The sequence below is a fragment of the Myxine glutinosa genome, chromosome 14 (genome assembly GCF_964187855.1).
Source record: "Myxine glutinosa chromosome 14, kmMyxGlut1.1, whole genome shotgun sequence".
Taxonomy (NCBI): Eukaryota; Metazoa; Chordata; class Myxini; order Myxiniformes; family Myxinidae; genus Myxine; species Myxine glutinosa.
Genome location: NC_136274.1, coordinates 77,264,295 through 77,284,648, shown reverse-complemented (window position 1 = coordinate 77,284,648; position 20,354 = coordinate 77,264,295). Strand labels below are relative to the sequence as shown.

At 46.2% G+C, this 20,354-nt stretch overlaps 1 protein-coding gene across 5 annotated transcripts in view; it reads right to left on the bottom strand.

The window, feature by feature from the left end:
• LOC137439930 (uncharacterized) overlaps window positions 1-20,354 on the bottom strand; it is a 57,147-nt gene that overhangs the window by 22,836 nt on the left and 13,957 nt on the right. For 2 of the 5 annotated variants that reach the window (XM_068136190.2, XM_078768324.1), the window contains exons 3-5: window positions 18,063-18,276; window positions 8,972-9,031; window positions 8,192-8,422 (exon numbers count right to left, since the gene is read on the bottom strand). In XM_068136190.2, the coding sequence (XP_067992291.1) occupies window positions 8,192-8,422; window positions 8,972-9,031; window positions 18,063-18,276 (505 nt within the window). Of the gene's footprint in view, window positions 1-8,191; window positions 8,423-8,953; window positions 9,032-18,062; window positions 18,277-20,354 lie in introns of all 5 variants that reach the window. The other 3 variants (XM_068136189.2, XM_068136192.2, XM_068136191.2) reach the window with 2 other exon arrangements.

Genomic DNA, 20,354 nt, shown 5'->3' with positions numbered 1-20,354 from the left:
GTCAGGGTTTAGTCCAGGTTTTTTCAGAATGGGGGTAACAGCAGCAATTTTGAGGGATGGTGGGACGATGCCTGGAGACAGGGAGGAGTTTATTGTTGCAATGATAAGTGGAGAGAGAGCAGGAAGGGAGGCCTTGACAAAGCTGGAGGGGATGGGGTCAAGAGTGCAGGTGGCAGTTTTCATTCCGATGAGGAGTTCAGAGAGGTCAGTAGGGGAGACTGGGGAGAATTGAGACAGGGGATGGCAGGATAAGGGGGGGCAGGTGGTTTGAGGGGGAGCGGGTGCGGCGGTGGTCAAGCTGTTGTACATGTTTTCAATTTTGCGTTGGAAGAATGAAAGGAAGGAGATGCAGTTGTCTATTGTGAATGACTGGGTGGTGGTGTTCAGGGGGCTGAGGAGTTTGTTTATTGTAGAGAAGAGTGCTTTTGGGTTTCCGGAGCCAGAGTGGATAATTTGAGAGTAGTAGGCGGAGCGGGCGTGGGAGAGGGCATCTTTATAGTGTTGTATGTGGTCCTTGTAGGCCTGGGAGTGAACTGTGAGACCTGTTTTATTGCGGAGTCTTTCAAGTTGGCGAGCACGAGTTTTCATCAGGCGGAGTTCAGGGGTAAACCAGGGAGCAGAATGGGTGAAAGAAACTGTTTTGGTTTTTATAGGCGCAAGTTGGTCAAGGCAGGAGGAGAGAGTGTGGTTGTAGTAGTCAGTGAGGTCAGAAGGGGTGTGGAGGTCAACGAAGGGAGAAGTGGACATTTTTTCAGAGAGGGTCGATGAGAATGAGGTAGGTGAAAGAGCGTTTAGCTTACGGAAGTTGATAGTGCGATAATGCCTTGGTGCTGGGGGTGGGGATGTTGATGGTCAGAGTGATGGCTAGGTGGTCAGAGAGAGTGAGGTCGGAGCCAGAGAGATGGTGCAAAATTAGTCCAGTAGAGCAGACAAGGTCCAAAATGTGACCACGGTTATGGGTAGGAAAGTTGACATGTTGAGTGAGGTTAAAGCAGGTGAGTAAATCAGTGAAGTCAGTGGTTAGTGTGGAGTCAGTGGAGTCCATGTGGATATTGAAATCACCAAGGAGGAGGATTGAGGGGGAGAGGGAACATAGCTGGGTCAGAAAGTAGGAGAAGTCAGACAGGAATGATGGGTGTGGTTTGGGAGGGCGGTAGACAACAGCCATGACTGACTGTGTGTGACCAGAGAGTTTAAAAGCCAGGTGTTCAAATGATGGAGCAGATGAGATGGAGATGAGGTTGGTCTTGATGTCTTGTCGGTGAATAACGGCAATTCCACCACCTCGGCCCTCCGAGCGTGGTTTATTGATGTAAGAATATCCATTGGGTGTGGTGAGGTTGAGCATGTAGTAGTCCAGTGGTTGTTGCCAGGTCTCAGTGAGACAGAGAAAGTCCAGTTTATTTTCCAGGATGTAGTCGTTCAGGATGAGGCATTTGTTGTTGAGGGACCGGGTATTGAACAGGGTGAGCTTGATGTTGTTTTGTACGGCGGGTATGAATCCAGGTGATTTGGCCAGGGTTCGCAGACAGGAGGTGCGATTTTGTGCGTTGTTGTGACCAGGTGTGTTGGGACGATGAGTGGGAGTGCGCTGAGCCGACCAGAGGATGGGGATGGAGTGACCTGATTGTAAATAAACAAACTTACGACCGGAGCCACGGTGAATGTACCTGGGTCGACGCAGGAGTCCATTCGATTTGATTGCAGAGATGCATGATGGGGTGGAGCGGGTTTTAAGCAGGAGAAGCCTTGCGGCGGAGTACCGCAGAGCCATGCCAGCAGGAGCGAAGGGACGAGCACGAGGCCAAGGGTGAGGAGGCGAAACAATCGTCACAACCCACGGGAGTGGGCCCGAGGAAACAGCGAAGGAGCCGAGCAGGTGAAGCCAGGAGCAGAGCCGGGACCATGCAGAGGGCAGACAGGAGCGAAGAGACGAGCACGAGGCCAAGGTTGAGGAGGCAAAGCGGCAAATGCAGCGGCAAACGACCGCCGCCGCTAATCAAGATCACGGCGGCAAACTGCCACCACCGCCGCTGCAAACAATGGGCACAACCCACGAGAGTGAGCCCGAGGAAACAGCGAAGGAGCCGAGCAGGTGAAGCCAGGAGCAGCAGAGCAGAGCCGGGACCGTGCAGAGGGCAGACTCAATGGCCAAAAATCCGCCACGACCACCAGGAAAGCAAGATACGGACAATGGTCCAGTCAGAGAAGCGGCGAGCAAGTGACGCCAGCGTCCTCTCACGACCGGACCGGAAACGGAATCCAATTTAATTAATTTAATTAAAACATTTAATTCTTAAATGGAAGAAGTTTGGAACAACCAGGACTCTTCCTAGAGCTGGCCGCCTGGCCAAACTGAGCAATCGGGGGAGAAGGGCCTTGGTAAGAGAGGTGACCAAGAACCCGATGGCCACTCTGGCTAAGGTCCAGAGATCCTGTGTGGAGATGGGAGAAACTTCCAGAAGGACAACCATCACTGCAACACTCCACCGATCTGGGCTTTATGGTAGAGTGGCCAGACGGAAGCCTCTCCTCAGTGAAAGACACGAAAGCCCACAGAATCTTGTGTCTCACAGTCTGAGAGTCCTTTAGGTGCGTTTTTGCAAACTCCAAGTGGGCTTTCATGTGCCTTTCACTGAGGAAAGGCTTCCGTCTGGCCACTCTGCCATAAAGCCCAGATCGGTGGAGTGTTGCAGTGATGGTTGTCCTTCTGGAAGTTTCTCCCATCTCCACACAGGATCTCTGGAGCTCAGGCAGAGTGACCATCGGGTTCTTGTTTACCTCTCTTACCAAGGCCCTTCTCCACCGATTGCTCAGTTTGGCCGGGCGGCTAGCTCTTGGAAGAGTCCTGGTTGTTCCAAACTTCTTCCATTTAAGAATCATGGAGGCCACTGTGCTCTTGGGAACCTTTCTGAATGCACTGTAAATATGCAAAAAGATATCTTCTACGAGCCACAAACTTGACCTGCTTCTGCAGCCTCTGCTGTGTGTTTCAGGTTTTCATGGCTTTCACGGCCGCAAATTTTAGCCGCACTATAATCGAGAGCTTTGCATGATGTTCTACTAGCTGCGTAAACAAGTCAACCCTGAAAATTATAAAATGTCTATGCTTCATTAAATCTGTTATTGAAATTAGCAGATCGGCTCAATACGGCATCATCCGATAACATCCCCCACAAAAATGTGCAGAGTATTCACCCCTCCCGCAGCTACCCACAATGCTCGCATTCCCACATATACAGACTGTGTCTTGTGTCTCGATAATTCTTCTCCTCCCATTGCTTTGACCTGCATTTTTGACTCTCGCTCTGCTCATCATTCAATCATGGCTCCCAAGTGCAAGATCAGTGCCGGAGATGCATCAACTACCAAGAGGCAGAAGAAGGTGATGGGCTTGAGCCAGAAAGTGGAGCTGCTCAACCAGATTTCCAGAGGAGAGAGTGTGGCCTCTGTGGGCAAGCATTACAGCGTCAATGAATCCACCTTTCGCTACATATGGAAGGAGAAGGCGATTCATGAGAGTTTCAGCGAGCGTTGCATTGAGTACGAAGGTGGTCACCCATGTCTGGAATGTCCACATGGAAACAATGTAGAAGACTCTCAGCATATGGATCGAGGACAACACGCAGATGAGGGATTTCATGCTGAAACCCATGGTGCTGAAACGTTCCCTAAACCCGCTCACCAAGGACGAGTTGGAGGCCATTCCAAAGGTTTCCGAGGAGGAGGAGGTGGGCAGTGATGAAGAAGAGGTGCCGAGGTCCAACCTCAGTCCAGTTCCTGGGCGAGGTGCTGCAGGACATGCGGGCGATTGCCGACAGGGTGCAAGACGCTGACCCAGTCGTGGAGGGACCTCAAGTTCAAGAGGGGCTTACATGATGTACTGCTCTCGTACAAAGAGCTACATCAAAATGTTGGGCAATCTGTCAGGCAACTCCCCATTACTCATTTCTTCAGCCCTGCTCCCTCCACCTCAAAACCATCAACACCCTCTCCTGCCATCCTCTCAGCATCCTCACCAGAGTCTCCACCAGCATCCTCACCTTCTCCTCCCTCTCCCTTAGTGCACGATTTTGCAGCACCGTCATCGGGTTGCCCTCAAAGTCGAGGAATTCATGGGATTTTAATTCATCATCACCATCACCATCACCATTTGAAAGTCACGTGCGTTTGTAAAATAAAAAATTTAAACGGTACATGATGGTGTTGTGTTTTTTTTTAGTTTCACGGTGCGGGTATGGTTAAGCTTGTTAAGCACTTTTATTAAACTGTGAGCGCATTCCTTCAATAAATTGGAAATTATACCTGGTGCTGTCGTTTTTTTTTTTATATACGCATCTTATGTGAAACTGTAATCATGTGCATTTGCGGTAGCAAACATTTTACACTTTAAAGAAAAATTTCCTCTCTGAATCAAGAACCACCGGGAACCCAAACCCCACCCCCCCCCCCCCCCCCCACCCCACCTTCTAACTATAATGCGGTAAGAAGCCCACTTGCACTCTCAGGTCAAGGCTGAGTATGGCTTTTGGATGCGTTTTTGCAGAAACACCTTATGCCCCCTTTACTGTAACCAGGCTAAACTGATCTGACCCAACAACCTTGGCTGAAAAAGACATATTTGCTAATGCTGTTGAAGTACAAAAGTGTTACAGATAGATAGTTTTATTGCCATATGTATTATCCATGAATATCACAGAACGACATTGGAATTCATTGAATACAAGTAGAAAAGTTCCCAGACAGTTGAGAGAAGGTCAAAAGCATGAATTTTTGAATTTTGTATTGCATCAATACAGAAGTTGTATTGCTTAAATCAAATTACATGAAGCAACAGCACAAACACAATGACCCAACAGATAAGTATACCAGGTCAACTGATCTGCTTGAACTTTGGTGAGGCATCCTCAGGATCAGATTAGATCTGATATTTTCCTGCAAGCAAAAGACATGCCCCAATGGCATCTGCCTTGTGGAATTCAAAATAAAGATAATGGTCCTCTTTGATTTTTACCTTTTCTCCAGTTCAGTTCAGTTGAGCTCCCTCTGCCCTCAGAATGCACGTATTCTTCGAGTAACCCCTTTCTGGTTTGACTCCAAAATCCAACTTACTGCACACTTTTCATTCCTCTTTGTGAAATCGCTGTCATGAGGCTGTTCAATATCAATCTTCCCTCCAGAATTTCAAGCTATCAATGCACAACAATCTCGTCATTCCCCCATCCCTTCCAAACATCTTTTCCACCCCTATGTACCTGACCAAACCCAACTCTTTTGACTTGCAAGTTACTGTGTTCCCTCCCTCTTTCCTGTTCGGTCATTCCCTTGCTTGTATTCAAATATGATCCCACTGCCACGTTGTCTGTCCATTGCCTTTTTACACTGTAATCATGCTCTCCCATGAGCCTCGACCTTGCATATGAAAAGGCCCTCATGAGTCTTTGAACTCAATGCCAATTAGGTCTCATACCCATGATAGTACCTGAAAGCCAGAACTAAACCAGCATGGTCAGTGCAGACTAATAATGACGATATCCAAAGAGGGTGAAACCAGGTCAATTGGCCCAATTATTGGTCACTATCAAATGTTGTGGTTTTTGCATGCAGTCTGTGGCCGCTGGTTGCATCACCTTCTGGAAGCGCGGGTGTGTCGCTGATGCCAGTATTACCAGTAAGCTTGTCCTCTTTTTGCCGACCTTCGAAGGATAATAGGTCGAGTCAAATGACCTGGTGCTATTTCAACGGCATGACGGGGGCTCAAACTCAACACCCTAAGACAGTGAGTGGTTCCCAAACTTTTTTCTCCATGACCCAAAATTTCAAATCACATTTGCCTCGAGATCGAAATGGTACTGGTACCTATAATAAAATTTTTGGAGAAACGCTTTCGATGTGAAAAAAAACCCCTCAAGAAACTAGGGTTTTGAAGGGGGTTCTTCAAGTTTGGGTTAAGACCGGGAATTTGGGAACTTAAAATCTTAAACCAGCCACCCACCTGAACCGTTAAGCAAACACCAGGGTTATACTGTCAAATGAAAGACCAAATACTGCATTGGAGTCATCAGACGGAACCTGAATAAGCAAAGAGTAAAGATAGAGTCAACAAGGAGGAAACCGGATATAATTCAGGTTTCAGCTGCTATTTCTCCATCCTAAAACCCACCAGGCATGACACAAGTGAGCCATACAAAAAAATATATTTTGTAAGAATTTACCTTTCCCCAGATAGATAGATACAACAAACAACAACAGGCATTTTTAAGGCCATTTTCCCTGCTAGAGTGGGGGTTAGCCTTGCCGGCCCCATGACAATCTTCTCCATTTTGCCCTATTTTCTGCATCTCCCCTTGTTAACCCCCTTGCCCGCATTTCTTCTTCGACCATCTGTAGCCAAGTCTTTCTCGGTCTTCCCCGTCCTCTACTTCTTCTACATTCATTTCCATCACTCTTCTCAACCACTTTCATCCTTCCTCAACACATGACCAAACCATCTCAACCTGTTTCTCTTCACAGCATCCATCACAGGCTCTATTCCCGTCATCTTTTGCAATTCATCATTTGTCTTCCTCTCTCTCAACGATACTCCGCACATCCACCAAACCATTCGCATTTCCACCCTTTCCAGCCTTCGTTGCTGCTCTACGTTCATTACCCATGTCTCGCTCCCATAAATCATAATGCTTCTCACACATGCAGCATACACCTTTCCCTTCAGCTTCAACGACACTCCCCTCCTCATCAGCACGCCACTCAGTTCCCGAAACTTCTTCCATGCACATCTCACTCTAGCAACCGTTGCTGAGTTTGATCCACCTTCTCCATTCAGCATGTCTCTTAGCCCAGATCGATAGATAAAGAGAAATAAAGAGTTAAAAAGTATAAAAGATGTTTGTGCTGATGCTTTGTAGAATGTATCTTAAGCTATTTGTTCTGAAATGGCAGAGGACCTTTGTGTCAGAATGAATCTTTGAATAACAGCACTGCTCATTCATTCATTTCCTGTGCAGCCTGTGGCTTCCGCTTTGCATCATTGCTGAGGGCACAGCTGTGCTGCTGATGCAGTGTCCCCTGAAGATCATGGCAGGAATTTGGAATTTGGCCAGGTGCCAGTGATAGCATGGATATTCTTAGCGGACACATTGGGATCATAAACGTCCACCAACAAATTAATACCAGCAGATGGGACACCTAGTTTAACGACAATCCGAGGGGCGGCACCCACTGATGAATCACCCTGCCTGTGAAATACCAGGATGACAGTTCATAGCTGGGCCAAGAGTCCAACCCAAGCTAGACAGCTAGGAGGAAAGGGTGTGCTTCTCAAGACCATCCTGCCAACCCAACAGCAGAACACCTTCCCTACAATTAAACATGGAGGAGGTTCAGTGATGTTTTGGGGTTGCTGTGCTGCCTCTGTCACTGGGTACCTTGAATGTGTGCACGGCATTATGAAATCAGGAGATTACCAAGACATTTTGGAGCGCAATGTTCAACCCAGTGTCAGAAAGCTGGGTCTCCGTCGAAGGTCATGGGTCTTGCAGCAGGACAATGACCCCAAACACACTTCAAAAAGCACCCAGGAATGATTCAAGACAAAACGCTGGACTGTTCTGAAGTGGTCAGCAATGAGTCCACTTCTAAATCCCATTGGACACCTGTGGGGAGATTTGAAAACAGAAGTTGGGAGAAGGCATCCTTTAAATGTGGGAGAACTGGAGTAGTTTGCACAAGAAGAGTGGGACGAACTACCAGTAGAGAGGTGTCGGAAGCTTATTCATGACTATAGGAAGCGCTTGACTGCAGTTATTTTGTCCAAAGACTGTGCTACCAAATATTAAGTCGAGGGTGTCAATAATTTTGTCAATGCCATTTCTTTTTATTTTCTGATTTAAAATGATATATCAAGTTCTGAATCAAAAACAACGTTTCTGTAATATTAATAGTGAAATAAAGAATTGGAGACAAAACACTTTTGTCAATTTCAACTTATTTTTCGAGAAAATTTTGAGTTATTTGAAAAAGGTGCAAGGGTGCCAATATTTTTGGCCACGACTGTACATACATACATGTAGAGAATTGTGTTATTTAATATAGTTGGTGTAAGATAGGATGCGACACAAATAAGGCAAATACTGTATGTCAAAGTAGTTCACATGAATACATTTCTTTTTATTCGCCGAGAGATGTTCACCTGCCCTCGAGTTCTCGGAAGCGACGGTATGCTTCTTCCCACTGACGATACTTGCAGATGCCTTCTCGAGAAAGGTGGCGTGGGGGACTTCCTACAGGAGGTGTAGTAGTTGGTGGTGGTGTGCAGTCAGGGAAACCGGTTGACCCATATGCATGGTCGTTGTCCAGGCTCAAACTATGGAGCTTGCATGCCATGGCGTCCTCTGACAAGAACTGTTTGCTGTGCGGAGCACTGGTGGGGTGTGTGTGAGGTGGAAGGGAAGGGCAGGGAGGGGAGGGGAGGGGAGAGGGGGGGTTAATACACACACACACACACACACACACACACACACACACACACACACACACACACACACACACACACACACACACACACACACACACACACACACACACACACACAGAGTTTGCATGTAAAGTTGTTTATAGAAACTTTGATAAAAGCAAAATGGCATCACTTGGGTTGGCTCGTTTCGGCTTTCCATTCGAACAGATGGCACGAGGCATAATATTTGGAATTTAGGTTAAATTCCCCATATCTTATATGCATTTGTCAATTACCTACCAAGTCCTTACAATTTACATTAAAGTGTACCAATGTGTACTACATGTCTTTATCTTGCACTCAATTTACATACCAGATCAACCCCGAAGACACTTAGATAAATGCGTTTATATATATATATATATATATATATATATATATATATATATATATATATATATATATATATATATATATATATATATATTTGTAACATACTCCATATACTCCACATACTCCTCTTCAGATGGTTTTCTCCTCTTCCGCCGAAGAATGCTGGACCCTTTGCAAGACAGCCTGAAAAAAATAAAAGAATAAAGTCAAGGAGAATTGTAGAAATTATGGTGGAGGAAAGCAGCTCATAAACCCCATCCCACACCCCCCACCCCCAAAAACAAACAATTACCAGGCTGTTTCAGGACTTACATTGTTCAAATATCTGGCCCATTCATTATGAGTAGAGAAATGTTGTCAAAAAGACAAATGATGTCTGAGCACTTTCCAGACACAGTGAGGACAATCAGAGATTCAAATCTCATGCAACTGGTCCGTTGTTTACCGTTTCCTTTGTAATTGGTGTAACCACCTTTAGAGGCCATTTTTTGTAATTGGTGTAAAAGTATCCAAATGTCTCCCAATGCACTTGTCCTTCAAGTGATAAGTGTACAAGCTACTCCAAAAGCCTTCGACCACTGTCAAAATGAAAAACCCTGAATGCAGACACAAGCATCAATTAAGACATGGCTTGATTTTTGTGTGCTGTATTTAAAAAATGCGACTCATTTTACTCGCCCTGGTAATCTGAACAGCTTACATCATACAAATGGTCAAACTGGATGTACAGGCCGGCGCACAAAACAATATTTTCTTTTCTTTGCAGGTTGTTAAGCAGAAATTGTTCATGCCACACATTGCATCGTATATCAAGAGTATTTTGTGGGGGAAGGGAGGGGAAATACCATTTAGTACATTTTGGACATGGTGACTAAAGATCATTTATCAACAGGAATAAAGAGTCGGATGGTGTTACTATTCACCAGGACGAAGGGTGGTTGATGGATGTTAAATCCATTCATTTATTTAGTATGCAGCCAGTGGCTGCTGGTTGCATCATTACTGACAGCACCGCTGTGCTGCTGATGAAGTACCCTGGGGGTTAGGGCAGTAATTTGGCCAGGGTTCCGGTGATAGCTCGCCTCCTCTTTGTGAAGGACGCCGTGGTATCTTTAATGTCCACCAACTAATGCTGGCGGCAGAAAGGAATGGCACACACATTGATGAATCATTCTGCCTGTGAAACACCGGGATGACAGTTTATAGTCAGGCTGAGATTCAAATCCAGCTTGAAGGTGAATGTGTGCATCTCTCGGCCATCCTACGAGTGGATGCTAAATATCCCAGGGTCTTGAGTGGCGAGTACACAAGTTATCACCGGCAACCTGACTACTTATCCTCTCCGTTCCGATGTGACACAAGGCTGCTATGACCTTTTGCTATTTATCTCTATCCTTAGCTACATTCTGTGCCTCGCACCATGATATACCCATCTCACCCAACTCAGCTACCACAGTAATACGCCAAGTTGTTTTTGGCCTGCCTGGTTTACTCTTTCCTGATGGTGTCCATCTCAAAGAAACCTTGGGGATTCGGTCAGCGGACATTCCAAGCAAATGGCCAAGCTATAGGAGACGGCGACACTTGATTTCAAGGGCAATGATGTGGCATCCAGTTCTTTCATACTAGTCTTGGTTGGATACCTTATTGGGCCAGAAGATGCAGCAGATTTTGCAACGCATCCATTGTGGAAGGACTCCACCTTTCTCATTTCTGACTTGATTACTCGCCAAAAACTCAGAGCCATATGGAAGAACAGACTCTACCTTGCTGTTATAAAGTCTTGCCTCTGTCTTCAGGTTGTACTGCTTACACTTCCAGATATAATGAAGTCGAGTGAATGCATTATAAGCTTGGCAGAGTCTTGCCTTGATATCATCCTTGGCTCCATTGACTTTGCAAATGAGACGGCCTAGGTATTGTTTTGTTGGTGGGGTAGTGATATGTAGAGTCAGGTAGATTTGTGTAGGTATCATGCTCCAACTGTCGTCAAGAAGAAGAACCACCACCATGTAATAAGTAAAGGACCTGTTTGGCCCGGATGTCGAATTAAGGCGCATCTTCGTTCCCATTACAAGGAATGGGGCATGTTAACTGGTTATAGGGATTATGTTAATTCCCTTGTTCATCAAACCTCAGTAATTTACATCCTTTGTCTCTTATGGCAGCGCACCATAGACAGTAGTGCAGGAAATGACCATCTATCTATAATTCCAGTAATCTCTGTGTGTATGTTTGTATGTTTGTATGTTTGTATGTATGTATGTATGTTTGTCTGTGACCGCTGTTTCTCGACAACTACCGGTCCGATATACTTGAAACTTGCCAGGTATATTGCTGGGGACCCGAGGATGTGCCTTTTCAAGGTTTGAAATTAATCGGACAAGTAGTTACCGAGCTATGGCGATTTAGCCGTTCGCCGTTCGCTTTGGCGTTGCGAATGGACCAAACCATTTCATGTAAATAGAGGGGGGGGGGGGGGGGTTCTGTGGTCGTTGCGAATGGACCAAACCATTTCATGTAAATAGAGGGGGGGGGATTGTCACCGTACTCGCAAGCCGTTCGCCGTTCGCTTTGGCGTTGCGAATGGACCAAACCATTTCATGTAAATAGAGGGGGGGGATATAATTTTAGATATATATATAGTACGGGCATATATATAGTACGGGCATGCCCTAGTCTATCTATAATGCCAGTAATCTCTGTGTGTTTGTTTGTCTGTTACTGCTGTTTCTCGACAACCACGGGTCCGATATACTTTAAACTTGCCAGGTATATTGCTGGGGACCCGAGGATGTGCCTTTTCAAGGTTTCATATTAATCGGACAAGTAGTTACCGAGCTATGTCCAAAAAACGATTCAACCAATCAGAGAGCAGCGAGCTATCACGTGTGCCGAACGTGGCGAACAGACTCTGCCTCGGACGGCACATTTGAGAGCGTATTCATTTATTTCACGTTGGCAAACTATGTTGGCGTTAAACTATGTTTTAAAACTAATTAAAACTAATTTGCGATTCTTTCGCTTTCCTGCGCGTTTGTGCACGCTATGGCGATTTCTTTACCAAACTCCGCAAGCCGTTCGCTTTGGACCAAACCATTTCATGTAAATAGAGGGGGGGGATTGTCACCGTACTCGCAAGCCGTTCGCTTTGGACCAAACCATTTCATGTAAATAGAGGGGGGGGGGGGGATATAATTTTAGATATATATATAGTACGGGCATGCCCTAGTTAATTAAACCACACTAAGTAATAAAACTAACCGGAACCAAGATGACACACTTGGGCTGATTACCCTGACTGGAAAGGACGCATAGGACGAAAGATCCGTGAAGACACGCCCCGAGGAGCCCTGATTGGCCAGGGCTCCTGATTGGCAGAGAGAAGAGCGGAGCAAGAAGGCACTGACTGATTGGCAGAGAGAAGGGCGAGCAAGAAGCAGCGCGCTGATTGGTGGAGAGCTGGACGAGGTGGTGGTGGCCTGCGGGCATTGGTGGGGAAGCGCCGATGACGTCACGCCCGACGTTAAAAACTCTGATGGACATTTTCTCTCTCTTGTTTTTTGCCCTCGACGATCTCTGGCTCCCTTGTTCTTCTCCCATCGGCTCCCATCGGATGCCGATGGCGTCCCATACTCCCTCGCTTTTGTGCCTGTTCTCGTTCTGGACCTTGGGAACGATTGTGCTTGGACCAGCTGTGTTCAGGGACGCCATCGGAGACGTGCGAAGGCTGCAGGAGGAGCCGCTGCCCAGGAACTGCGGTTCTCCGTGCGTGGACGAGTGTGCGAGCACTGCAGCGCGAAAGGGCGCAACGAGGCCTGGTTCCCGCCAACGCGCGTGCAACGTAGCCAGCACACCCAGGACCCGTTCACAAGCCCTGATGGGGTCCCACAAGTGATCGGGGCTAAGTGCACACACACATAATTTATTTTCCAGTTCTTCCATCCCTTTTGTCTGTGTTTGGTTCTGTGTGCGGGAGCGCTCCATAAAGGAAAATTAGTTTATCGTCGTGCTTTTCTTTGTCCCCTCATCCGTTTTAATAAACCTTTTTGTTATTTTCCCTGTACATTTCTAAACCCGGTTTTTGTTTGAATTTTCTGCAGGTTGAAGACTGCCCAGCAGGATCGCTCAGGTAAGCCCTTCAGCTTCCTCCCCTTTCCCTTTCTTTCCCCACATGTATCAAGTCCGCAATTGAACTGAATGCTTCAGAGTAAAAGCTCGTTTGGCCTTCCATGACTCTCCCGGTGTTAACTGAGAGCAGTCACACGGTAGTATGTAAACTCCTCCAGTCTTTAGAGCCACTCCATTCACAGTAATGGGAGCAGAAGGCATTGATGTTCTTCACTTGGGTCTTGGTGGTACTAATGTTGAGACCTGTCCTTCTGGCAAAGCTAGCTGGCCTGTCAGTTGTTTTCTTGCCATCTTGTCAGTCATCAGCAAAGTCTATATCTTCAAGTTGGGTGAAAAGGGTCCACTGGATGCCTCTAGGTCGATCTGATATGGTGTTCCTCATGATACAGTCGATGGTAATCAAAGAGGATAGGTGATTGGAGTACAACCTTGGCGAATTCCAGATTCCAAAGGGAACCACTGTGATAGGGAGATGTTCATGATGATACTATATTCAAAGTGTTCATATAATTTGCTTATTGGAGTAACCATCTTCTGTGGAATTCCATATATCTCAGTATCTTACACAGACTTGCTCTATGTACACCATTGAATGCCTTAATTAAGTCAATGAAGTTGATATAAAGAGGTATATTCCACTCTAAGGATTATTCGAAAATGTTATGTAGTGCAAAGATTTGGTCGATGCATCCTCTTCCTGCTCTGAATCCCGCATGCTCCTGTCTCTGCTTTCGATCAATAACATTGTCAACCCTGTCGAAGAGTATCCTGCAGAAGACCTTCCTGGGAATTGACTAAGATTCCTTCAGCTGTTCTCAAGTTATCACGGTAGCGAAAACCTATCACGGACGGATGGACAGCTGGACAACAACAACAACATGCATTTTAAGGCCATTTTCCCTGCTAGAGCGGCGGTTAGCCTTGCGGTCCCCAAGACAATCTTCTCCATTTTGCCCTATTTTCTGCATCTCTCCTTGTTAACCCCCTTGCCCGCATTTCTTCTTCCACCATCTTTAGCCAAGTCTTTCTCGGTCTTCCCCGTCCTCTACTTCCTTCTACATTAACTTCCATCACTCTTTTCAACCAGTCACTTTCATCCTTCCTCAACACATGACCAAACCATCTCAACCTGTTCCTCTTCACAGCATCAATCACAGGCAATATTCCCATCATCTTTCGCAATTCATCATTTGTCTTCCTCTCTCTCAACGATACTCCGCACATCCGTCGAACCATTCGCATTTCCACCCTTTCCAGCCTTCGTTGCTGCTCTACGTTCATTACCCATGTCTCGCTCCCATAAATCATAACACTTCTCACACATGCAGCATACACCTTTCCCTTCAGCTTCAGCGACACTCTCCTCCTCATCATCAGCACGCCACTCAGTTCCCGAAACTTCTTCCATGCACATCTCACTCGAGCAACCGTTGCAGAGTCTGATCCACCTTCTCCATTCAGCATGTCTCCGAGGTAGCAAAATGTTTTCACACCTTCCAGCTTCACACCGTCTCCAAGATCCAACTCAACATTTCCTCCATCTGCAGCTCCCTCTGTGCACACCTTACATTTGAATGTAGCTGCCACACTGGTAAATGACCCTCTCAGACCACCACATTTTTGATGAACCCACTCAGCGCACATTGTACATTGAATGGAGTTCACTCCGACACCCTTCCTGCACACAGCACATGGCCACTTCCCAGTTCTTTCCACCTCACCACATGCTTTACCACTTGCCATCACCTTCGTCTTTCCGATATTCACCTTCAGACCTTTTGTCTCCATACATTCCTTCCACTTGTTCATCTTTTCCTTCAGTCCATCCATACTTACCGCAATCAACACCAGATCATCTGCATACAACAACTCCCACGGTAAACCCCCCTTTACGTTCTGAGCCAGCACCTCCATCACAGCTACAAATAGTAGTGGACTTAGTACCGACCCCTGATGCACTCCCACCTTCACCTCAAACTCACCACTGTTCCCGTCCTTCGTCCTTACAGCTGTGCGCGCTCTTTTGTACATTGCCATCACTACTCTGATCAACCATTCCTCCACTCCTAACTTCCTCAATGCCCATGTCAATACTTTGCGTGGAACCCTATCGAATGCTTTCTCCAGATCAACAAACCCAAAAAACAACTTCTTCCTCTTATCCATGTACTTCTCCTGCAACTGCCTCACAATGAAAAGCGCATCTGTCGTTCCTCTTCCTGGCATAAATCCAAACTGCATTTCGTCGATCTTCACTTTCTTCCTTATCCTCCTCTCCAACACCCTTTCCAATACCTTCATTCCATGCTCCAATAACTTTATCGCTCGGTACGAGCCACACTCCGGAGCCACACTCCAACCACCTTTCCCCTTGTATAGAGGGACGAGGGTACTCAGTTCCCAATCCACTGGAATGCGGCTTTCTTTCACCACCAGATTACAGATCTCTGTCATTCTCTTCACACCCCAACTTCCTGCTGCCTTCAACATATCTCCCACAACTCCCGTCAGCCCTCCCGCTTTTCCACTCTTCATTGCTTTTATCGCTTCCTCAACTTCCTTCTCAGTTATCTTCTCTGCCGGTCCTAAAACTGGGTTACTCTCTATGTTGCCATCCCATTCATTCTCTGTATTCAACAGCATTTCCATATATCTTTTCCATCTTCCTTTCATTCCATCTGGGTCCACAACGATTTGTCCCACTTCATCCTTCAAGCAACTCACCCCCATCACATCACACCTCTCTTTCGCTATGTGCTTTGCAATCCTGAATACTGCTTTCTGAGCCTCTTCCGAATCCAAGCGTTCTCCGAACATTTTCCTACATGCCTCCTGCGCCTTTGCTACCTCTTTCTTTGCAGCCTTCCTGGCTGCCTTATAACTTTCATGCTGTGCTGTTTCTGCTCCCGTACCCTTCGCCTTCTGCCACTCCTTGAACTTCTTCCTCTTCTCGTCAATCCTCTTTCCAACTTCAACATCCCACCACCATATTTCCGAGTGCCTCGGTGGTCCTTTTGTCCATCCACATACCTCACCAACGGCTCCCAACAGACTAGCTTTCATTGACATCCAACCACTTTCAAGCTCAACCACATCATCCTCTACCCTACTCAGCCTCTCTTTTAATGCCTCCCTTACTGTCACCTCTTTCAACCTCCACACCTTCATTCTCGGTTGGTACTTCACCCGCCGAGCTCTCCTCGCACCTTTCACCCTTATGTCGCAGACAACCAAGTGGTGCTGTGAAACAGCCTCCTCCCCCAGGATCACCTTTGTGTCCCGGAGGTGGCCCCTATCTCGCCTACGCACCATCAGGTAGTCAACGGTTGTCGTCGACCCACCTGACGTGTATGTAACAAGCTTATTATCCTCTTTCTGGAACTGAGTATTACAAATCAACAAATCAGCTCCATCAGCAAACTCCAGAATCCTTTCACCTTCTCCATTTCTCACACCATATCCGTAACCCCCATGAACTCCCTCAAAACCATCCATACTTCTTCCCACATGTCCATTCAGGTCTCCTCCCACCACAACAACTTCCTCATCTTTCATGTTTTCCATCAGCTTCTCTATCGCACACCAGAACTTGTCCTTCTCTTCATCGCTTCGACCAACCTGCGGAGCATATCCCGAGATGACGTTCACCAAGAGCTTTCCAATCATCATTTTCACCATCATCAACCTATCAGTCACTCTAGTCACACTCGCCACATTGTCTACAAACTCCTCAGAAAACAGGACACCAACACCATTCACGCCCTCCAGGCACCCTTGCCACACAAACTTGTATTTCTGTCCCTGCCTACCCTTCACCATTCTCACACCACTTCCCTTCCATCTCGTCTCTTGCACACAACATATGTCCACTCTTCTTCTGACCAATACTTCCACCACTTCTCCTGATCTCCCTGTCATTGTCCCTACATTCCATGTCCCAAACCTCAGAAACCGATCTCCACTTCGGGCTGCACCCTGCCCATATGTACTTGTAATTGTCATGGTTCTCTTTTTGAGGCAACGTTTTTATGGCCGGATGCCCTTCCTGACGCCAACCCTCTTAGTCGTCTCTTCCGACACGCAGGGATACGGTGTACCTATTCTGACCAGGGTATACACTGGGAAACGTTTAAAACATGGAAATTCTGGAGGGGGGGGAGGGGGGGTGGGCGTCAGCATCACGGCTGCGGTTTAAACATATTCCAACAATATCCAAACAGAACCATGAAAACCATGAAAAACAATCCGGGAAAAGTCTCCAAGCGAGAACGTGGATTTGAGAAAGAAGGGGCAGAGGCGGAGGAAAAACGAGATACAGGGGGCGGGGCACAAGCCGAGACGAGGAGGAGAGCGAACAAGCACGTGTCCGGGAGGAGAGAAAGAATCAATATAGAATTATTTGTCTCGGGAGGTGAGGTGAGGGGGAGAAAACAAAATAAAAGAAACAAGCAATACAGCGAAGGAAATAACCCAAACCGACAAAACACCGACGGGGGGAGGGAAGCCCCAAGTCACCAGGCCGCGCACGAGGTACGACCCAGAAAACGATTAATTACACACAAGTTTGCACGAACCACAAACCAACACCAACTAGAAACACACAATAACACGTACACAGCAAAATAACCAGCTGGAAATTTGACAAAGACAAGAATGGGAAAACACTGAAACTTCGATGCCGTGGAGAGCTCGAAGCACGCCTCACTCGCCCACAGCTGGACGAACAACCTAAAACGTAATGCCTCCACATAAAATGTAAAAATGTCTATAATTGGGTCATGACCTTAAAGATCAAGTCAAACTCAAAATATTATGTCAACCCTGCATACTTTTTATTTCCATTATTGATGAAAAATTTCATTCCGAAAGTCCAAGCTGGATCTGAGGTACAACTCGGAAAGTGGCAGAAAAATGGAGAAAACCCTAAATGGTGGTTTAGTACTCCTGGAGGGGTATGAAACTCTGAGGTATGATTAAAATTGGGGGGCAGTAATTGTAGAAGCAAACCCTACAACAGCGTAAAAGCCTTCCCCTATGCCACAAGGGGTGGCATAATAAACAATGAAAAGCTTGAAAGCCTTACTGGAATGCTGGAGGTATTTGTGTTCCAGTGAAGGCCAGTGGTTCAGCTGGAAGCAGACGCCCCCAAGGCATGTTCTGTGGAACTTGATTTTGCCAGAAGTTGCCTGAAGCAGCCCCAGGAAGTCCCCATGTCGAGAGTGATGGTGAAATTGGAGCAGCGACACCCCAGAAGCGTGGTAAACTCTGTGAGGGCACACCCTGTGGAGTCTGCGTCCCTGTTTCGAGTCGAAAATATGAATTTCCAACCAGCAAATAAGCCAGCATTACATGTGCATTTAAATTTAAGCATTTGCTCAACATAATTTTAAGAGAGTTTAAATGCTGCCACATGCAAATGATAAAGAAGATTAAGCATCACAAAACAACTTACAAATTGATTCCGAAAAGTTAATACCTTCCATTCAGCTTATCAAAAGTTTAAATTGCAAAGTCCTTATAAATTTAAGACACACTAAATATAAAAAACATAAAATGTTTCTTTCGCTGTTAAGATGAGAAAGGAAGATTTGGTGGAAACTATAATAAATTGAAAAGACTACAACACTATAATCCTTCTCTTTGACACCCAATGGTTCTCACTCCACACAAGACCACGGCAGCATTGTTGTTAAGAGTATCCGTTCTTTCTTGCAAGTCAGCGGTTCCATTCCAACCCTGGTAAAGTCATCCCAAAGATCTCAAAAATGTTAAGTGCTACTTCCTCGCTTTACGTTCGGTATTCAGAGATGAGTGCAGACAAACCCTGTGGGTTGGCATTCTATGGCTGGAGAGTGAAGAGAAGGGGGATGGGGGATGTTTCTCCTTAAAAGTAAACTTCGTGCTGAATGCAGATGGGGGTTTGTCTGCACTCCATTCATTAAATGACGAATGCCAAGTGAGGAAGCAGAGAGAAAAGCAATGCCACTACTAAATGATGCCATCGGCATGTGGAGGGAGAACTCAAGGGTCTTACTTCTAAAGACCACCTGCTCAAAGTTTATCGAATCGTTTTATTAAAATACTAGCAGAAGTACCCGGCTTCGCTCGGGAGGTTTCATGGGAATTTGGGTTATGAGTGGGTTCCCAACAGCCACTCGGATTTTTTATTCCAGGTTTACTCCTGTAGGCATTTGGCACCTTTATGGCGAGGTGCACCCGCCTTGACACGATACAGTCATTGAGTACTGTGACCTTTTTTTCGAACTAAGCTTGCCAGACTCGCAGTCCAGCCACACTCTAATAGCACCACCACTGATGGTCCGCAACTGCTTATTAGTCATAGCTTATTTCGCAGTTGACCTATATATCTATAGGACATTTTGGATAATTTAGCCCCACTTATGACGGGCAATTTCACTTCAGCACTTCAGTATAGACGATGTTGTGAGTCGTTGCAGTTGGAGTGTACATAAAAAGATTGCAGGGACTTCCATCTCTGGAACAGCGCCTACATATAGCTGACCATGAGAAAAGCAAGACTCTTCCAGATGCAATCCTGCCACTGTTAATGTTTGCCCTTGTGATTTGTTGATAGACATGGCGAAACTGACCCTGACAGGAAACTGAAGTCTCTTGAACTGAAAGGGTAGGTCAGATGGTATTAGAGGAATGCGAGGAATGAAGACGTCCTCACCTTTGCCACTACCAGTGAGAATAGTGGCCTCAATAACATGGGGCATTAATTTCTTGACCACAGATTAGAATGTGTGCATGAGGCAATCCTCTTTTTGCCATTCGATGGTGTAATGTGGCAACGTACTGATCCAAAAATATGTGATTTGGTGATAAGGTCCATTAATTTCACCACTTTGAGACGGAATACTCTGGCAGTGAGGTCATGTCTGTGAAAATGTGTTTGTCCAGGAAGTAGCTCATCCTGGATTTCTTTCCATGTTGGATTGCAAGTAAATGTGATAAAGAGATCAGGTCGCCCATAAATGCAGACATATGTCATTGCATCTTGAGTTCTTTCATGCATGTATCTGGGGCTGCCTGGGAAGCTTGATGGCAGGATGCAGAGTTGGCCAAGCTCTCCTCCAGCCACATCATTGTTCATTCCATCTCGCAAGTGTATGTAGGAGTCAGATCTTAATTCTTTTTGGTGGATCCTGATGTAACGCAACCTCTCTGCTTCAATCTTTGCATACATGTCCACAGCAAATTAATGGAAGAGGTTCTGACTTCGATGAAGTTGGTTAAAGGAATTGCCACAAACCATAAAGCGATGAGCATAGAAGTCCATGCAAGAGACAGTTTTTGTTGAGTTTGTCCCAGCCTGTGGAATATTAAAGTGGTAGCCATCTTCTCCATTCAC